Source organism: Pollicipes pollicipes, unplaced genomic scaffold (assembly GCF_011947565.3).
Source record: "Pollicipes pollicipes isolate AB1234 unplaced genomic scaffold, Ppol_2.1 Scaffold_1600;HRSCAF=1878_pilon_pilon_pilon, whole genome shotgun sequence".
In the NCBI taxonomy this organism is placed as follows: Eukaryota; Metazoa; Arthropoda; class Thecostraca; order Pollicipedomorpha; family Pollicipedidae; genus Pollicipes; species Pollicipes pollicipes.
The window spans coordinates 16,149,578-16,169,922 of NW_023595962.1; the positions used below are offsets into that span (position 1 = coordinate 16,149,578).

A 20,345-nucleotide genomic window follows, 5' to 3' on the forward strand; every position below is an offset into this window, starting at 1 on the left:
TGTTCGGTCAAGGAACGAAGAAACTGCTGGTGTTTTGGGCTGTTTTGGTGCAAAATGGACCATGGGGGTGAGGAGCTGGAGAAAACGCCGGAAGAGTCCTGATTGTGATAGCAAAGAGTCGTCTGAGTACATGGCGTCCACTGGCAGAGCCGTGGAAACGTCCGGAATACGGTTGGTGACGTGTGCCACGGGCGTTCCGCCTGTTCTGTCAGGGTCAGTCTGTGGTGGGACGTTCCTGGGACCGGCCCACGTGATGACGTCACAAGTGACATCACGACACCCGGTCCCTAAGCTTACGCTGTTTTTGTGTCACACTTTGACGTCCCGCGGCGCTAAGGGCACACCGATAGCATCGCCCGTCCGTGTGCTCGTCGCAAGGGCACAAAGAATGGCTCGTGACGCTCGTGAGTCTGTCCCGTGGCGTGACGTCACAGATCCCGTGGTGACGCCCCTGGACGGCCGACAGGCGTTCCTGCCACTGCTGCGAGCGGCCGCGGCCGACCCCGCCTTCGCCGGAGACGTCATGTCGGACCGACGGGCGGCCGTGCTCAACATCAACTCCCGCATGGGCTCGATCGACGACAACAAGTCCGGCCAGCGGTACGCCTACCGCACCAGCAAGGTGTTGGACAGGCACAGCGCGGACATGTTTCTGAGGGAGCCTCGGCACCCGCGCTGGCTAGCTCTGGACGCGGCGTCTCGCAAAGCCACGTTCCATTTGGCCGATTTGGAACTAATGTTTCTTTGCGGTGGTTATGGCTATGGTTTCTGGCGGCAGGCTTTGTGGCTCTCCGTAATTTTTTGTTTTTGTCTTCTGGGAACTGCTGTCTGTACCTTCACTGTAGCCTCAGTCAGATTTGAATACCAACACGCAGGTTAATCGTCACTAGCGTGTGCTTCGTATCTGTCTCCTGTTCACGGCTCGATCACTGCGCTGTGGCCCATCGCTGTATCTCAGATAGATGAGATATGCTTTTGGGGCGGCCCAGCTGTACCCCTCCCCCAGCCCTCAGTGTATTCCAGAACGGGCAAATGTGGGGTGCAGACGTGGCATCGCAGAGAGTGGATCTTGTTTAGATAGAGCTGTCCGATTAGTTCAGTTCTGAAATCAGGCCGTATGCCCAACTGTAGTTTGACCTCTGCTGCACTGCCAAGGCAGCTTAGTCTGACTTCTGTTGCGCCGCCCGGACAGCTATAGTCTGACCTCTGCTGCGCCGCTTTGATAGCTGTAATCTGACTGCTGCACCGCCCTGGCAGCTGTAGTCTGACCTCTGCTGCACCACTCCAGCAGCCCTAGTCTGACCTCTGCCGCACAGCCCTGGGCAGCTGTGGTCTGACCTCTGCTGCACATTCCTGGGCAGATGTAGTCTGACCCTTTGTTGTGCCGCTCCGGCAGCTGTAGTCTGACCTCTTCTGACCTCTGCTGCGCCCCTCCGGCAGGTGGGCCTGAACTCGGTGACCCGTTCACTTGGCATCGACCTTCGCCCGGACCACATCCTGGTGGTCAGCATGGACCCGGGCTGGGTGCGCACGCGCATGGGCGGCGCCAACGGCAAGATTGCGCCCGAGGAGAGCGCCTCCCGCATCCTCACCGCCATGGCCAAGATGACCAACCAGCACACGTCCACCTACGTCGACCACTTCGGGGAGCCGATCCTGTGGTAGACGCGCGGGGTGATGCAGCTGGCCGGCGAGCGCGGAGGACGCTGTCGCCGCGGACAGAATCAGGGTTGCTATGGTTACGCCCAAACCGCGCTCGCGGTGCTGCCAACGGACCGGCGTCGCAGTGGCAGACTCGCCGCAGGCTTTGTAGTGCTGAGCTAATCTGCTGGGCGCTTCAGGGGACGCTAGAGGACGCTCAGGTGTTGGCTGTCCGTGATTTATGCGTACTCATTTGACTTCAGTCACGCGTAGTGTTGTCTGATTTGTGGCTGATAGCTTTCTCTCGCGCCCTGGCTGATTGAGGCTTGTCGATTTTGACATGGCGTTATGTGTCGCGGAGGTAGTGATCATGAGAAAGGAACCTTTGGTGGTTTCGTCAGTCCCGCCAAAGCGGCACGTCACAGTTATGTCGGGACCAAGGGCGTATGAACACTCGTTTGGAACTCATAAACAGCCTCGAGCTCACCCAGTACCTCGGCCGCTATCCGTGGCACGCGGCCTCAAGAGCGCCGCGTGTGTCTCCGGACTGCCACCTTGGGGTGCGCTAAACCCCTGCTGGAGCCCGCTCGTGCGTCAGCCTCGGGCCTTCTCCCAGCCCGTGCGACCAGGGAGTCGTCATTGCCAGGGGATGTTCGGCTGAGTCCCGCTGGATCTACAACCAGCATTCCTTGGTGTGATGGCTGAAGAAGACCTAGTCTATATTGTGGGAAATTTGTGCCTTAAGCACCAAGAAAGCAAGCTTTTTCTTGGGGCAAGCACCTCGCTTCATCAGTGCTGCGGATGTTACTTCCGCGATCGCAATAAGTCGATTTATTTTATTCCGTGGAAGTGGCTCGGAACGCTATTTTGACAAATAAAACCTGTCTAGTGGGCTTTTGGTATTGTCCCAGGAAAAGTTGTAAACGTATTTTTTTAAACGTGAAACTTGTTATATAGTTTTCTAGGCGTTCAGAATGCATTATGGGCCTGCTTCGCCACCTTTTTACGTCGGATGTCGCCTATCCCACATCATCCATGGTGGGTACCTGACCTGACCCGGTGCGTCGCCGGCAGTCGGCGGTGTCCAGAGCCCAGTCCGCCAGCCGCGGCCGATGTCCGACGCACCGTGTCCTTGTGAGGACGCGCCGCACCATCACGCATGCACAATTTGTGGTGTCATGCTGACGGAGCAAGCGCTGGCGTCTTGAATGGGGCCTATTATCCGCAGTCGTCCAGGCCCCGCGGGCAGGTGCCAGGCGCGCGTGCTGCGTCATGCCCTCCCCGCTCGCAGCGTGGGACGAGGCGACGTGCGGCTGGCGGCGACTCGAAGGAGTGGTTCGAATGCGGGTGCGGTGATCCGCGGCGATGTGCGTAACGGAATACGACTGCCCACGCCGCGAGAAACGGCCGATCCAGCGCCGCCGCGTGCACGGGGGCAGGGTGGAGACTTGTACAAGTGCGTACAAGTTGTACAACTTGTACAAGAGACTTGTACAAGTTGTGACGTGTGCCAGTCAAGTGACAAGTGCCAGTCGAGTGACGAGTGCCAGTCAGGTGACCAGACTGGTGCCAGTTGTGACGTGTGCCAGTCAAGTGACAAGTGCCAGTCAAGTGACGAGTGCCAGTCAGGTGACCAGACAAGTGCCAGTTGTGACGTGTGCCAACCAAGTAACGAGTGCGAGCCAAGTGACAAGTGCCAGTGGAGTGACCAGACAAGTGCCGGTCGTGACGTTTGTAGATTGCCATCTGGAGATTCCATGCCCACTTTGCGCAATACGGTGACCGTGCAACCATGCTGCGAACATTCCAGTCGAGAGAACGCACCCCGGCGCCGGCCGCGGCCGTCCGGTCCGGCCGCCGGCCGCCGAGCGGCTACGGCGCGTGTCGCCGCTGGGTATGCGGAAACGGTCGTCAGCGTCGGCCGATGGCAGGCCGGGTCAAGGAGGCGGTCAGCGAAGGTCACACGTGGCATCGGCGCTGCGATGGTGGCGGCGCCACGCGGGCAGACGGGGCACTATGGCCCGGGGCTGTAAGTGCCGGTCGGACAAACGAAAAAAACGATCCGATGCTAAAATGCTGCGGTTCTGTGCTGTGCTCTTCTTGCTAGGGAGATGTTAAATATGACTTGGAGGCACACCAACGTAGGCCAGAAGTCCCCCGGCACAAATCAGGCTCGGTTTTTCGAGATGCGGTCGTCCACCACTGGCGTAGTGGTCGCGGCCAGTGTCAGTCCGCTGGGCGTCTCGCCCATGCAGAGGCTGGAAACTGGGAGGATGGTGCTTTCTTATAGGAGAACGCCACCTTCTGTTGATGCTCCAGAACACTGAGTGTAATGGTATGTAACATGGCGTTCTTGGGGTGTGCGCACAAGCGCAAATGCATTATACTTCGAGTCGTCTTCGGCTCCATGGGTGTAAATAAAAACGTTCAGTTGGTCCGGGAATATCCCGTCCTTCGTTTGCGAGTTGCCATTAATGCATGCAAATCGGTGAGCACATGTGATTCGATATCCTCACGTGCCGCTGCCGGAGTGCAATTGGATCAAATCCGCAAAATATGATATAAAACGTAAAAAACTTAGCTCGGTGATTGAGGCAAAATGTCGATTGTTGGCAAACGGGGTCAAACACAATGACCTGCATTCGTGGTTTGGTTTAACAAGAAGAATGTTAAACACCGAACAAACCCGTTGAACGCGAAAAATATCGGCGGACCGGAAGTCACTTCCAAGCCACATGAACGATCATTACGATCGAAAGTGCGGCATCGTTTTTAAAAAAAACAATGGAACGAGGAAGCTGAAACCATGCGTGGTTCAAAACACCTCTGCTGGGTTTTCGAACGACATCAAATAGGTCATACGCATTGGGCTTTTTTAGACCAGTAGCATATACCCATACGCCTAAACAAGCAGCTGAAAGGGAGAAAGGAGGTACGTGCGCATATATAAATATATTCATGTTTGCATATATATTGATGCCGCATAGTACCTGCATAAACATTTATACCTACGCACACAGACACACCATTTGAGGGAGCCATTGGAATTTGAGTATAGATATATGGCGAAATGCGGCGCATGGTATGAGACATATTCAAAAGTGAATTATCAGTTTACAGATTATACAGCTGTTAACATTTTCGCCCGCGGCGGTGCGGCGCTCGCGCGCGTTCCGTAGCCGACATGGTGCGGACGCTTGGAACGGTAGACGGGCACGGCCTTTGTGTTTGGCGCGGGCTTCGGCTGGAAGCGGCACCAAGGTTCAGCTGATAGCTCTCGCTCAGAGACCCTCTCGCCTAGATGGCAGGGGCTGACGGCGGCCCGCGCTGGCTCGGGACCCGAGGCCGCCAAGCGATAAAAACTCCGAGCAGGTATTCCAGGTGCTATAGATTGGTGGTGCGCATGCGCAATGGAAAGCTTGCATCGGTCCGGCGCATACCCCTATGTAGGCCGCGGCATCTCGGCCACTCGAGGTACTCCGCACTGCGGCCACTCCGGGGTAGGTTCATAAGGACAGGCCAAAGAGGGTGGACTCGGCGGCCTTTACGGAGGCGAGGGCTCCTTTATGTGTATAAATGACTGCACGCGCAAGTCTGACATGGTATAAAAGTGCGATTGATCTCAATTCCCTGTTCAGACTGTTCCCAATATGATTAACTGTGCTGGGAACTGGACAAGTAACGGGCTAGATTTGAGAACCACTGCAATTTGAGTACGGCTATTGATAAAAATACCTGTGCAGGAAACCTGCTTTTCCCCTACCTGGTGCGCTGTGGTTGGGGGTCGCGCCTGCGATGAACGCTAAACGAACTCTCCTGGCCCGCACACCATAGACGCGGCAAGCGGAGCGGGTGTCGCATTAAACTGAGCCACGATCGACGGATGTGGCCACTAAGTGCAATTGTGGCGCTTCACGGGCTAGGACTGGCGCGAAGCGCTGGTCAGTAACGCAAGAAATTTACCGCCATCCAAATGTAAGGTCAAATTTCAAACCACGTTAAAGACACACACACACACACACAACACACACACACACACACACACACACACACACACACACACACACACACACACACACACACACACACACACACACACACACACACACACACACACATCACTTTTCCAGCGATTTTGAGACCATGGCGGGTTCAAGGCATTGTATCACCCTGTTGCCACGGGGTGACTGGGCGGTCCAAAGCGATGCACAGCTGTTTGCTCAAATCAAGCATTCTTTGTCTGTTGGGGATGACTGTGAGAACTTGTGAACGGCGTTTGTTTGAACATAATTTTAGAGTCAGTGTGTCTTCAGTTAGGTCAGAGCGTAGGAGTTTCTGATTGTGGGTTTTGCGCATACGCTGGTCGGGCGCTTCTCCTGCTGGTGCATTGCCACCGTGGTAACGACGTCGTGGTCATTCCAATAAGGGAAAATTGCGAAACCGACAGTCTCCGTAGTTAGTCCAGCACGCACCACGAACTTGAACGGTGCAAGCAATTGCCCATTAATAACGGCTATTCGAACAGCGCAGCTGACCGAGAAACTTGATCCACTTCGTATTGATCAAACCTGAGGGCACTCGTCAAGAAACCGCCCATCAACTTTTTTGTGCCGAAATCAGATATCCCTGTCATAGAACGTGGACGAACAAGATATGCGGACTATTGCCAGGACAAATATCGCAGGGACTGACGAAGATGCAGGAATGAGGCCTACCATCTATTACAAGAGCAGGGTAACTAGCAGCCTTGCAATGAGAATCAGTCCGACATGAGCCCAAAACCAACTGAAGCGCACCAAAATGGTGTATCGATTTAAATTCTCACACGAAGGCTGTCGGCTCCGCAACTCGACCTACATTGGAATGGCCACATCTATGTCACGACGCGTGACGATGCACCTGCATGAGGGAGCGCCAGACCAGCATATGCACAAAACCCACAATCAAAAACTCATGCGGTATGGCCCAACCAAAAACACACTGTTTCTAAAATTATTCTGACTGGTCTCACACATCCCTCAGCCGTTCAGCATGCTGTCTGTTCCCTTGACGACAAGTCGCAAGAAGGAATGGTATTCTCGTAGACCCCTGGTCATCCTGCGGCTGCCCTGGTCTCGGCTGATCCGGCACTATCTAGCTGCGCTGGTGTTTCCCTATATTGTCTTGTTGGTACAAGCTTTCGACCAGCACCTTTAACCCGATTTTTTTACCGGTTTGCTCGTCACGTCTTCCTGGACGGGTTGGTAGGTGAAGGTGTCACTTTTTCCAGTTTTTCTTACATAACGGTATTTGCGAATAACGACCACGACGGATCCTCTAACGATTGGTCGGATGACAGTGGTGTCGTCCCTTGGATCAGAGTTAACAGGGCTTTACTCCTCCCCTCACTCCTGTTCTTTGGTGCTTCTTCTTTGATATTAAACTTTTGGCGCACTCCACTTGGATATTTATGTTTTCAATCTGGGTCTGCATTGTTATTTATTAGTCGGTGACCGACGCTGACCAATACTAACACAGACGCATGAGGCGTTCCCACTCTTCTAGTTCAGCGACCACTTGAGTCAGAGGCTGTTTGTGGGTCGGAACGAAGCTTAGTCGTTTTTTCAACACCAATATCTCGCCGTTCGTTAGCTTGCGGGTTCACGGATTGAATTTCGACTGCGCTTTTTTGCTGCGTCTCGAGCACATCTATACCGAGCTGACCTCTCCAGCCAGTATTCCGGCTGACACTGCGTGCTCCCCGTTCCAGCTGCTCAGTCCCTAACCGTTAAAGTTTTTTTCTTTATTCGCAGACATTGCCTCCTTCGTACACACCTCGATTTTTGTTGACATCGTTGCGCACATTGTCTTCTTTGCACGCACTCACTTTGATTTTTCTGATCGGCTTGAGGATATGGCATATCAATGCATATCATATCAATGAAATGGCATATCAATGAATCGATATAAATCAGCCACGCAGCAGCACCCTGAAAGTGGACAGTATAGGGACTGCAATGCACATTTATTTCAGCACATGCTGTTAATACAGAACAACATCTTGAGCAATTTTATAGTACTAGCACTGCTCGAAAAGGCAAAGGTTTTTGGTGATGTTACCCGCGTGGGGCAGCGTCGAATCACGCGGCCCTCCAGACAGACGCGCCATCTATAACCTTTGTGGTAGACAGACCCGCTAGGTGGGAGACCAAACGATTCGCCGGAGTACATCTGTTTGCTTCATCATTTTTAGGCAAATCACACTTTGTCGATGAGCAAAGGCATGTAAGTATTTTGCGATGTTTGGCAACTGCATATGTGTCCAAGTGTTGAAAGTGTACGAAGTGGTCGCGCTGTTGTCATTTATAATATTGGTCTTACATCCTACAAATTGTACTAGTACGAAATGAAACAAATAAGCCGCCCGTGGGAATGACTGTAATATGAACACGACCGGCTAAATGCGTTTGGCTGCGGTCACAGAACCATCTGCAGCTTGTTGATCCTGACGTGTCATTAAAGAACACTTGCTTTTGTTTCGAGGGTTTCAAATACTGCTTGAGGCAAAGGTTGGATAAAATGCTGCGTGTTCGAGGGCTCTATCTTGATATGACCAGAGACGTAATTTCTCAATTTAAGCTGGAAGTGAGGACCCTGATCAGTGGAAAATGACGCAGGTTAACACTCAGCGGCTGCCCCTCCCCCCCCCCTCCCTCTCCTGGTGCATGCGTGTCCCACTGTTAACCATTTTCCTTTATCTCGTAGGCCTGACATGATCATTTCTGGTCGAAAGAGCTCTAATACAAAAAAATAATCCCGTAATAGAAAATGACGGTTGAAAGCAGCACCTCATGTTTCTCACTGTTATATAGAAAAGCTATTGTTTCTATTGGGAACACATGGGGTGTAGTTTCTTATCTAGTGTTCGGGGGGGGGGGGCATCAGACCCCAGCTGGGGCTCCAGCCGCCAACGTTGAGAAAAAAGCGGGCCAAATCTGAGGAGATTAGTGGCGGCAAGAACTGTTAAGAGAATCCCGTTGAGATCCATGCAGGCTTGTTAATTGGTGGTGATAGCGAAAGTCACTAATCGGTAAAATTTGGTGTTATGTTAAATAATGACATCGTTCGAAATCCTACATCAGACAAAAGCGTTTTTCAGGACTTAGCCCAGAAGAAAGAGGATCAGTGACAGGTGGCCTTTTTACCCAAGTCGTCTTTCCCTCATTGCCACCGTAGATGTCCTGCTTTTCACATATGGGGACCATTTCATCCTCGTGGTCTTATTTTAATTCATGGAGGGCCTGTTTCTGGTGTTTAAAAAGCCTCACGATTGTCCTAAGATGCCAGACATTATTGGAGCTTCGGCCCCAGGGGGCCAACATCATCCTCAAGGAATGAGGTATTACGCTCAATAGTGCCCCACCCCCCCCCCCCCTGCTACGCCGCTGTCATCTCCACATTGGACGTGTTTGTTTCATTTTTGACCATGCTAGCAGCTGGTAGAGCTAAGATAGTATAATGTTCCATACGAAGCAAACACCAAACACACCCACAAATATAAAAAAGCTTCCATCGTAATACAGACACAGACGCAGTCGACGAAAGCGGTGACGAGTATGCAGCTAGATCATATCAACCTGATACTGATACTGATATTGATACTGGCACTGATACTGATGCTGATACTGATACCCGAAGCAAGCGGATTCAACCGCATACGTCTGCGGCCGGCTGTGTCAGTGTTGTCAGTTCTGGGGAAGTCTAAGCATTGGGAATCCTCCAACGGCTTCTCTGACGTGGTGTCCGATACAATGCGTTTTTGCGACGGTGGTAAAGTATGAATTCCACACGAGCGAGTAAACAAGATGGACTCGGCTTTTGTGTCGCCTGTGTGAATGCGGTCGTTCGCTCGCTTGCTTTGTTCGCTCGCTCGCTGCGTCTGAAGAAGTCGAGTTCCGTCTGCTGGGCACCGTGACGCGATTCCCAAGCCTCTACATCAGAGCAGCCAACGGCGAGTCGATTAGGACATTCATGCAATCGAAGACCTGATTTAAGCAAGAGCTGGCTTGAGGTTCTGTTTCTTCGGCATTATAACTTCGTATGCTGAGTGTAATCGAGCTCCAATATACCCGGAGGCACCGATTAAGGCCATCAAGCAAACAACGATTATGTTGTTAATGCTGTGCGTTTCGAAGTTAGCGTTGTGGTCACGAGCGAAGATGGCTGAGGAAAAAATCGCATTTAAAAACGTGAGTGAAGAACTGGGAGTCCTGCAAGTGTCCCACATATGTCCGGACAACGCCACTGAGTGATAACCAAATGACACATAACTCCATCTCCCACCTCCAACATCCGACGCACGGCTCTCGCCAGAGCTGCGTCAGACACAAGCAGCTGACACGGAATGATACGATATTCCATATCGAATAATAGGTTTCAGATCACCTCCACGATCATTGTCTGAACCTCATGGACATCCCGGTGATTCAGGCTCTCACCTCCTAGCACCCCGCACAGGTCCTGCTATGGCGCCCGAAACTCAGCTAAGCCAAGACAGCTAAGTTTCTTTTCCATCCAGACTGAGCCTTTCGGCTTAGTCAGGATGGAAACGAATTTGTCAATGGGCATCGCTGTCCATCATTACGAGCAGAGAGCTGTTTCTGAGCACGCATTACCTAAAGCGCTTCTCAAGCCGGGTCTCATAATGACGGATATGTGCGGCTTTTGCGACGCATGAGGCATGTCCTTGATTCACAAGTTTTGGCCATTAAATTCAAAAATTTTGAAATATTTTTCTTCCATGACCGTGAGCTCAGCTTTGAAGTGTCGAGTATTTGACGATATAGTGTATATTTGCTTGATAGGGTCGCTTAACCAGTGCCTCCTGGCATGTTCAAAGTCGACAGCTGTCAGCATAAGAGCTCTAAACTTTTGATAGCCGGCTCCTCCCGGATCAAATTTATTGGCAGAGTTGTCAAAAGTTTCTGACTTCATGCGATGAGTGTGTGGAATCACCTCCATGACGCATGACAGTTATCACGTCCGGTATCGTGTCGTTCGACGTTTCTTAGTTATTGAGTTTTAGGGACGAGTCATTTGCATGGTCAATTGCTTCCGGCTCGCTCTTTCCACGGGCGTTCAAGGCATTTGGCTGACACAGACCATGTAGTCAATCAGTCCGTCTTTCGTCCGCCGGAAGTGACGTTTTTCACGCAGCTATCAACACGACACGGATCAAGCGTGCCTAAACGCAATGCACATTGGGCATGCCTCAGTCTAATTGGAGGAGTCCTATGGTTGCTGCTTGTGACTGTATTGGCGGGCGCGGAAAGACGCAAAGTACATGCATTAAAATTCAAGCCCCTTGAGTTGTAATACTTGGAGCCTCGCAGGCGTCACCTTTTGTGCATTTAGGGAGCCTCTTAAGTTTAAGATGTGCAGTGGAAGCAGCTGTCCCGCAGGCGAAGTTTGCACTCGCTTTTCAAAACGTGCTGCTTCCGCGGATGGAGAACACCGCATTACGTCATTCACCTGCGCATGACAGAGAACCGAACTGATGCTGACTCGATCCAGGCGGCGCCGTTGCCGCCCCGTTGGCTTGCCGTGCCGCACAGCCGGATCAGCGGCGGTGGCAGTCACAAGACGACCCTGCCCAGGACCACGAGGGCGACGCGTGCTCGAGCTGCGCCGACAGCCTCGGCCCGCGCATACCACGAACGCTGATAGGTCGGCGAGTGCGCGAGCCAGTGCGCCGTCATCGGCCGCCAATAAAGCCATAAATCGGCCGCCGATCTAAGACGGGTATCTGTGCTGCAGCTCTGCGTGGGGTACGGCGACCGTCACGGGTGGGGCAGAGGACCGGTGAGAGGGCGCGCCTTCTAAGGACCGCTATCGGAGCTGACCTCTGCGTGGGGGAGGGGGGGGGGGGGGTGAAGACAGAGGTTGGACGCCCGGGGATAGTGACGGGCGGGGGTCTGGTCGTTGCTCGGATCTGCCGGATGTTTTAGATCATAACTGTTGACTGTTACTGTTGACTGTCACATAACTGTTGGCTTTTGGAAGCGGAGCAAGCTAGGGATGAACAGGCAGGGACATGCAGGGTCTGACGCGAGTACACGTAGATGTTGGCGCCATGGCTGTGTGAGCTGACATGGCAGGAGAGCGTGAGCTGTCATGCAGTGGTATGGGAGCAAAGGATGTGTTATGCGACCCTGCAAAAAAAAAACTTTTGATATCAAATCGTGATCTGCTTCATCTTCGCATTATTCAGAACGACCAAGCACTATTTTCCAGAATTCGGACAATTCTTCAACTCCAAAGTACTTATTTGTCAAATAGCACAAACGCTGCCAACTATCTTTTGTTAGCTAGATGTGTGAGCGAACCGCTTAACGGCCCGTAGGTCGCATTCGTCACATCAAGCATGGCGAAATTAAGATTGCCACGAATGTCAGAGCAAGGGTTGCATTAAGTGACATCACGGTTATTCGGTAAGGAATGAGACACAACAATAAGGTACACACAGACTTCATAAACAAGAATAGAGAAAAGCATCACATAGTTCAAAAATACCTTGCATCAACTGAACTTGTTTTCTCATGCTAAGAGACGAAGATTAGGGTGTGTCATCGAGGGAGGAAATCTCTTGGAATCAGCTGAGACAAAGTTTTTCCTTGGCACATAGCTTAATGACAAACTTTCAGGTCTGTCGCACCGCACCAATGTTGATATTCGTGAGGCGGGAGCAGTTTTTCTTTGATAGGCCGAGAAAGCCGCATTTGATACTAGCACCACCTATTTTACGAACTGGGATCAACCTCCCACAAGCTTCAAGGCTGCCACATTCCACACTACTGGTGCTTGGTGGATAAGTATGAAGTAAATATCATGAAGAGCACCAGCAAAACATTGCCAAACATTTTTTAAGCTGACTTTTTAGTGAAGAACACCAATTTTTGGTAAAATCCAAAGCTGTGCAGTTATGAGGATGCTCCTGCAGACCGGCTTAGGTCCAAGTTCGTTAATCCTAGCGCCTCTTTGTGATGGTGATTTGCAATCCATGTGGTTTTTGCGTGCGAGATATGGGCTTATTAGTTTAGTTTTACCGGCACTAAAACATTGATTTCGAACAATTACTTTCATAAGCATGCGGAAGGCCACACGGCCATGCACAAAACATTTTGTGATGGGCCACCCAGCTCTACTATCCCACCACCAACTGCCGACTACGGGAAAGCATCGAGCTACATCAGGTGGCTGAGCGAGCCGAAGAGGAATATCACTAACACCATATTCAAGAGCGCGACGGCAGAAATCGGGGCACTGTGGCCAACGAAGCGACCCCTGTTCATGATCTAAAATATGTGACAAAATTGATCGAGAGGGATTGATATCACCTCAACAGAGCTATCAGCAAGAGACCAAAGAAAGAAAGAGAGTGACACAGCAACGCCGCCACTGCGAAACTCAACGAGCTTCTTGATGTCGCGAAATGCTAATGCAAGCCTCAGTGCAGCTTTCCATGCCCAGTTGCCTGCACAGTGTATCAGGGGGAGGTTGCCATTAAGGACCAGTGCAGACACCGGAAGCTTACCCTGAGGTCATATGACCGGGATACTATTGTGGCTAGGGAGGCTCGCGAGATGAGGAGGATGGCTAGGCAACTCCAGGGGCGTCGTGGCTCGGCCGGCAGTGAGGCGGTGTCTGCTGCTGAACCTGAATCGCCCTCCCCGCCGACTGCTGAACCGACGCCGTCTGCTCAGCCAGCGCTGGCTACCAGTGCTGACCCTGAACATGCCTCGGGACCGAGTGGTCTCAGCGCTAGCGAGTTAGCCGAGAGCACGGATTTTGATGATCGCAGTTGGCAGCTACGGTGGCTCAAAACGGGCCGCCGCTGCTATCATCAACACCTTTGAAAAAGATAGCAGAGACAGACTGGCTGCTTGAAATCAAATATTGAAGATCCTAAGAAGATCTGCTGCGCAGGAGGCAGAACGAGAAAGGAGACGGCTCATTACAATTTTGAAGCAATCCGCGAGTCAGGTTTGACCATCCGCTACTCTGACGGACGCGAAGGCGAGAGCTACATGAGCCACACTGAGCCAGACGAATGCCGTCGAAAGACACGTGGTTGCCATCACTGAGCCAGGCACCCGCTACGTGACTCATTTTACGTCCGAGTTCGGCCGCGTCCTGCATTTGCTCAACAAGCTATACTCCGTGAGCCCGCAGTGCGACGGTCACATCAATGTGCTCAGCTGCGATGGCACAGCCGTCAACACCAAAACGATAGGCGACGTGTTCCGGCTGTTTGAGCTGGCCACCGAGTCACCCGTATACTGGTTCATTTGCCAGTTGCACGGCAACGAGCTGAGCCCCCACCATTTGCTGCCGGGCTTGGACGGCACGACCACGGGATCGAAATTTTTTTCTGGACCCATCGGCAAGACCTGTGCCGAAGGGGTCTGGGAGGAGGACGTTGTGGCATTCAAGCCTATGTCGGGGCGCGTGCCAAACCTGCCGGTCGACTTGATTCAGCAGCTGAGCACCAACCAGCAGTTGCTGTACCTTCTGGCCTCCGGTGTTCAAAACAGCTCTGTCCGAAGCGTGGCAGCCCAGCGACGAATCGGACCATCAAACCATGTCAGGTGAATATGAAAACGCATTATCTTCGAATTTATAGCAGTGTTTAAAGTTCATCAAGCATCAATTAATATTTAATGTGCTCATTGTTGAGCATTTACTGATTATCATACTTTGTGCCGTAGTATGTCGCATCATTTGATGGTTGGTTCATGCTTACTAGCATATTTGTTGATATGTATTCCGTCATATTTACGGACTCTGGATATCGGCATAATTACATACACTAAAGCGGCGCAATAATTTTTGTATAATCTAATGACAAGTTCGTAGCAAATTGTTCTAATATAATCGCCTTCGTTTTCAGGTGGTTGACAATGGCCGCTCGTCTGCTCCTCGTTCACATCTCTGCCGAAACTTCCAGCAGCGCTCTCAAGAACCTCGTCCGGTGCGTGGTCGGCCACTATGTGTCGGTACGGTTTGCCATCCGGCAAAACAACGGCTGCGGCTTTGGCTAACGCAACTTGTTCCGGAGCATCGCGCCGCTCTGCGACCTGCCGCAGCACACATAGGCCCCGTGCAGCCAGTCCTCCTGCGTAACGGGTACTGGGTCCGTCCGGAACAGCTGCTGCTGGACATGGTGTGGGATGGGAACCGCATGGTCCGCAAACAGGCGGTTCCGATCGTCGCGCCGCACGTGAGCAGCAAACCGAGCGTTTCCTTCAGCCCAGGGTCTTTGCCATCTCAGCGGTAAACTTCGATGCCGTCAGGTTCACCGAACTGATTTCCTGGCACGGACCAGTCACGCAGCCCCCACTGTGAGACCTCATTGACCGCGAGCTGCGGAACAAAGTGCAGGCGCCGCTGACCATCTTGCCCTATCTGGTTCACACTAGGAGTGCGACGCGTTGCCGCACTGCCGAGGACGTCTTCGGCTGGAGCTGGACCTTCGGCAAGATGTGGAGCCCAGCTGCGAAGGCATTTCTGCTACCGTGCGATCTCTGCCAACACGCGTTTTGGGTTTCTAGTCTGTGAGCAATTGCTGTTCGGGTGGGTACATCGAATACACAGGCTCGGCAACGAGCGGGATGTGCATGGGGTCACCCTACCGCCCCTCCCTCTCTACACCCGCTCGGCTGCAGAACTTGCTGCGTGTATTGAGTTGCACACCAGGCAGTATATTCTGAGTCATATGCTATGCATAGTTTTGTTTTCATCACGTGAGTTGTCTTAGAGGAGGGAAAGTATAAATCAATGCTAACCAGCATACTCGCACAACGAGCTCATACTCAACAACACATAAAGCTTCTACCAAATGACAATCAATCGGACAATGTCTGATCCGCACATTAGACCTTAGACCTCGACATTCTCGTGCGACAGCATAACGGGCTCTCAGTAGCGTCGTTTTTATGCACAAATATATTTTGTGTCGCTTGCCGCCCACGGCTTGGTGTTACCTGCGGCGGCGGACGCCGTCCAGCATGGGGTGACTGGAACGCCGGCGTCGATTTACGGCGATATTTCGATGGACTCGCGCCTCACGAATTCAAGTTTTTGGGGCGAGCTCTTGCTATGCCGTGTACTTTTGGACTCATGCGCCAAATAATTCATTTGTCTCACATGGTTTTGTTACTGATGACACACCCCAACGAACATACCATATAGCGTACTATTTGGAGGAGAGAAGCTAAGCATTAAATATACTATTCTCAGCATCCTACTCCCTTGATGAACGTAGCCACGCCTTAGATGTTGCTGGAACTCATTTCTACCTTGATATCACCATGCATGGTCAAAATACTAAAACAGCTCAACCTGCCCAAGATTTACTGGGTTTCGTGCCCCAACTATCCCAGTGATACTTCAGCTCATTGCTCTCAAGACTTCTAACCGGGACTGTGGGACCGGAAGAGGTCTGACACGAGAACGGCAGACCTGGTCAGTCAATAAAAAGACAGGGGTAGGCCGATCTCCAAGCCGCGGCAGACTTCGACGAGATGTAGGTGGTGTTATGCAGCATTGCAATGCTGCCCCAAATATCAGGCGTTCTGTCTGCCCCAACCATCTGGCCAGCGCTCCTGCGGTGGTTTGCAGACTGGGTGGATGGTGGATCGGTGAGCTTGTAGGCTGAGCGGTAGGTAGATCGGTGGGTTTGCAGGCTGAGCGGTAGGTAGATCGGCCGGTTTCCAGACTGGGTGGATGATAGATCGGTGAGCTTATAGGCTGAGCGGTAGGTAGATCGGTGGACTTACATGCTACAGGATATGGGGTTCCATTCATATCGGACCAAGAATACCATGCCCACAACAGCACCCGGGGTATCTCAAGATAGGAGCGTTTGTTGTGAATCATGTGCAATTGGACGGTACCAAACACCGCGATTAATTGGTGTGACTTATTCGTGCAACCTTGTCCTAAAATTATGAATACTAGACTGGGAACGAATGAGTTATCCGCGACAGCACATACATGTAAGCCACGATTTTAAAATGTCGGTCGTTAAACGTGCATCCATCGGTAACACAGAATGGTGCCCAGATTCAGAATCTTCTGACTGTGGAGCATTGAAATAGACACGTACCCGGACTTACAATACATCGTGGTTGTAAACTGCTGGCCTGCGCCCGACAAACTTCACACATTAACACGCGCTCAGGCGGGGGCCAAATTGACCCCCCGAAGGTTTTCCTGAATGGTTTCCGAACGGCGCGACATAAACGTGCAACATTTTGAATAAATGTAGAAAATCCAATAGCAGATCGTTTGGTACCAAAAATTTAGATGTACCATGCAAGGTCGCTGACATAGGGCAGGTCAAAGTCAGTTCATGGATTCAGCAAAGTGAATTTCCCCGGAATCCGCCAGTCTGTTGCAACAACGGAGTGTTAAACAAAGCCATACATCCCTGTGATACTTTCTTAGGCAACACAACAATTGAAGGAAAAAATTACATTGACCTAGGGTCAAGTATGAAGGTCATACCATGGTCAACATAAATCTGCTTTGTTACTCTGAGGCTTGCTGTATGAGGGTAGTTTTTGGTGCTCACTTTATATTTATCGAGTATAGGAATCACATTATACATTTTACATGGGCTTTTTCAAGGTCAGAATAGGTCAATGACCTAAAATGAGCCGGGTCAATATTTTGTGTTTAGGAACATACTGCATAACATAAACATTGCTACTTATTCAAATGCAAAACTCAAAGCAGTCTTGTATGATTTTGGTTATCATGACATTCGAAAACGTCAAAAACGGTCACTGACCTTAAATGAGCATTTAACCTTTTGCTTAAAACAGGTACCTAGGTTCTGGGGACACTTTGGAGAGCAGCCTATAGTTAACCTTGTTTGATCTTATTTCACCCGAAGATCCTAACCTTTGAACCTGAAATTTCCGCCTAAGTGAGTTCACGTGCGGATCAACAGATCCTGTGAATTTGTTGTCTCTAGTTCACTTAGTTCCTGAGATCTCCGGCCACCCGGGCATGTGCTGAGTTGCTGGGGCGATTTCAGCTATCGTCCCGCTGTAGCGGAGTAACAGCCAGGTCGCTCAGCGGAGCAGTTTGAAACATCCAGAGCATTCGAGTCTTTGCCTTAGATACCTGACGTATCAAATGAGCGTTATAACCATTCGAGCTCTGTTTACGATCTTACTTTATGATCAGCTTAGGTCATATCACGGTGACAGCACACATTCTGTCGGACATGCTGTGTTGCCACGTGATGTTATAGCGTCGCTGAGCGATCCCATCAAACCAGGCGTAGTCAGGTCGATGTTAGTGCAAACAGGGCTCAGGGGCCAGCTGTACGCCACGTCATCCCGAAAGGTATTTTCGGCTACTCGCGAGTTGAAATCTAACATGGTATCGTACCGTACTTATTTTATCAGAAAAGCATGGAAGGATCCACGACGCGTCGGAAAGTGCACCACTGATTGGGACCTGTGGTAGTTTAGGTACAGTCGATGCAACGAAGCGCTTGCAATGGAATGCCAGCGGCAAAATCGGCGTCTCTTGTTAACTGTTCACAATTTATCGTGGTGTCCTTAGTTGTGCCGCGCGTTGAAACGGAGTTATGTGTGTGGGTGGTCATTTGGTCTCTACCACGACTTTCGATGTACTTTTTTGGGAAACTGTGGCTATATCAGTTGAATCCTATTTGCATTTGGTGAACCTCGTTTAAAACATATGCGGGGACGGCTGGTTCCACGGCAGATATTTTGTATCTATCGGGCCAAATCTGAATTGCTAGGCGTGAAACGAAAGTCTCCACTAACATTTCAGCCAGACACGAGTCTCAAAAACAACATGGGTGGTGCGTTATAAGCTGTGATCATTTTTGCATCAACTAAGCAAAACACTCATGTCTCTGCACTACGTTTTTTTCCATTTTCAGAACAGCTATGGTGAAATCCTGGTATATCTGCAGATGTATTTAATAAGATGCTGCGTTAGTGTGCCCAACAATAAAAAAGTCAGTATTTCCTATATGTATGTGACTGAAACTGCCTCTATGGTCCGAGGTATGTGCTCCGAGTTAAATCTAGTCAGTTTGTTAAGGGACCATTCCAACAAGTGGCTTAATGTTTGATCCCAATCATATCACATGGTACGGTAAAATACAACGCTACACGAAATTTCATGAGACGACGAACAAGGCTGAGACCGCATGGACATAAAAACGTACCGAACGGCACAGCTTTACCCAGCATGATCGAATTTCCTGATGAACTTTTATATTGCCAAAGAGCTGGTGATGGTCCGTTTGGGGTTTTCAGACATTTTCAGACACTTTCAGACACTTCAGACGCTGGCGGAACAAACACTTGGCTGCTCACAAACGACTTGGTAGGTTTTTGGTGTTGCAAATTAGGAATCATTGTCCACCGTTCCCTTCTTTTGGATTCGTCCATTTTGAATTTTTGAATGTTACCACCGGCCATATGGCTGCCAGTAGACTAACAGCTATCTACACACATCCACACATATAAATAACGTGCAAATCATACTTAAAGCCACGCTGGGCAATCAGTAGCGAGGAAACCTCATCAGAATATGTGATAACAATCAGAACAGCCTCAAACCATGCAGAAACACCTCCAAGACACCTTATTATAGCTCCTAAGCTAAAATTCCTCATACTTGCCTCCGCTACCCCACGCAACACTCATCATGGCCTGCCTACTGCGCCAACCCTAGAACACAACTCCGATATTTCCGTTACCGTCTCAGCTCAAGACGGACGAGGTATCTTTCCTGGTCCTATCTTTCGCAAAGAAACCCTGGAACACTTGCGCACGCTGAAGCGGACCTTCGTTTAAACAATGGGCCTCCGCCAACGCAGGAAGAAGGGCGCGAACGACCCACCGTCGACTACACGCCCGATGTTATAGGGCGCGCTTAGAAAAAACACGACTCCTGAGCGCCGCGCCACGCGCGCGGGGTCACGGTCACGGTCACGGTCACGGTCACGGTCACGGTCACGGTCACGGGGTCACGCAGCCACGTCCGGTTTGGCTGTTTCGCTCGCCCGTTTCCTGCTAGGCTCGCCGCCTTCGGTGCTCTGGATTATCGTCGCCGTTGACAATAAGCGATACGACGGAAGCAGTACCCGCGCCGTGACGCCAATTCTGCAGGATTCGGTGGACATCAAGCGCGCGCGAGTCTAGCGATCTCGCAGGAAAAACATGAGTGGGTGCGAAGACAGGCAATGACGTGCGCTGGGTGTTCCCGCGCCATAAAGCGATATATGACGGCGACAAACGCTATCTCGACCGCTTCTATCCATACGCCAGCGGACGAGCGCCTTCCGAAAATGTGCAGCGCGTCGGCGGTGGTAAATTCATAAACAGATAGCGGCGCATACACGCTATAAAACCGAGGCGTCGACTGTCCTGAGCAGTCGCACGGCTCCAACGGTGGCTGAAGAGGCTCCGAGCGCACACATCATGAAACTGTAAGTGGATCTGTGTTCTTTTTAGACTCACCCGGGCCAGGACATTCGGGGTGCCTTGGGATTGAAATGCCTTTGCTGAGACAGAAATGGATAACTTAAAGCTCTTGTGGGTGCAATAAAGGCCGCCAGATTTGGTTCCTCACGATGCTGGCAAGATGTGAAATCTGCCACCCGATCGCTC

At 51.2% G+C, this 20,345-nt stretch overlaps 2 protein-coding genes across 3 annotated transcripts in view; both read left to right on the top strand.

Moving 5' to 3' along the window:
* The window catches only part of LOC119089594 (peritrophin-1), an 81,948-nt gene that overhangs the window by 53,294 nt on the left and 8,309 nt on the right, over positions 1 to 20,345 (top strand). The window contains exon 1 of one of the 2 annotated variants that reach the window (XM_037212366.1): positions 20,099 to 20,164. The exons of the other annotated variant lie outside the window; for it this stretch is intronic. Coding sequence (XP_037068261.1) covers positions 20,157 to 20,164 — 8 coding nt within the window. The 5' untranslated portion in view covers positions 20,099 to 20,156. Of the gene's footprint in view, positions 1 to 20,098; positions 20,165 to 20,345 lie in introns of those variants that run through there. 2 annotated transcript variants of the gene reach the window in all.
* LOC119089585 (C-factor) lies at positions 467 to 2,533 on the top strand (the record flags this gene model as incomplete). The annotated part of the gene is given in 2 exon segments (XM_037212348.1): positions 467 to 622; positions 1,441 to 2,533. Coding segments are annotated over 2 exon segments (381 nt in total), but the record flags the coding sequence as incomplete, so codon positions are not given.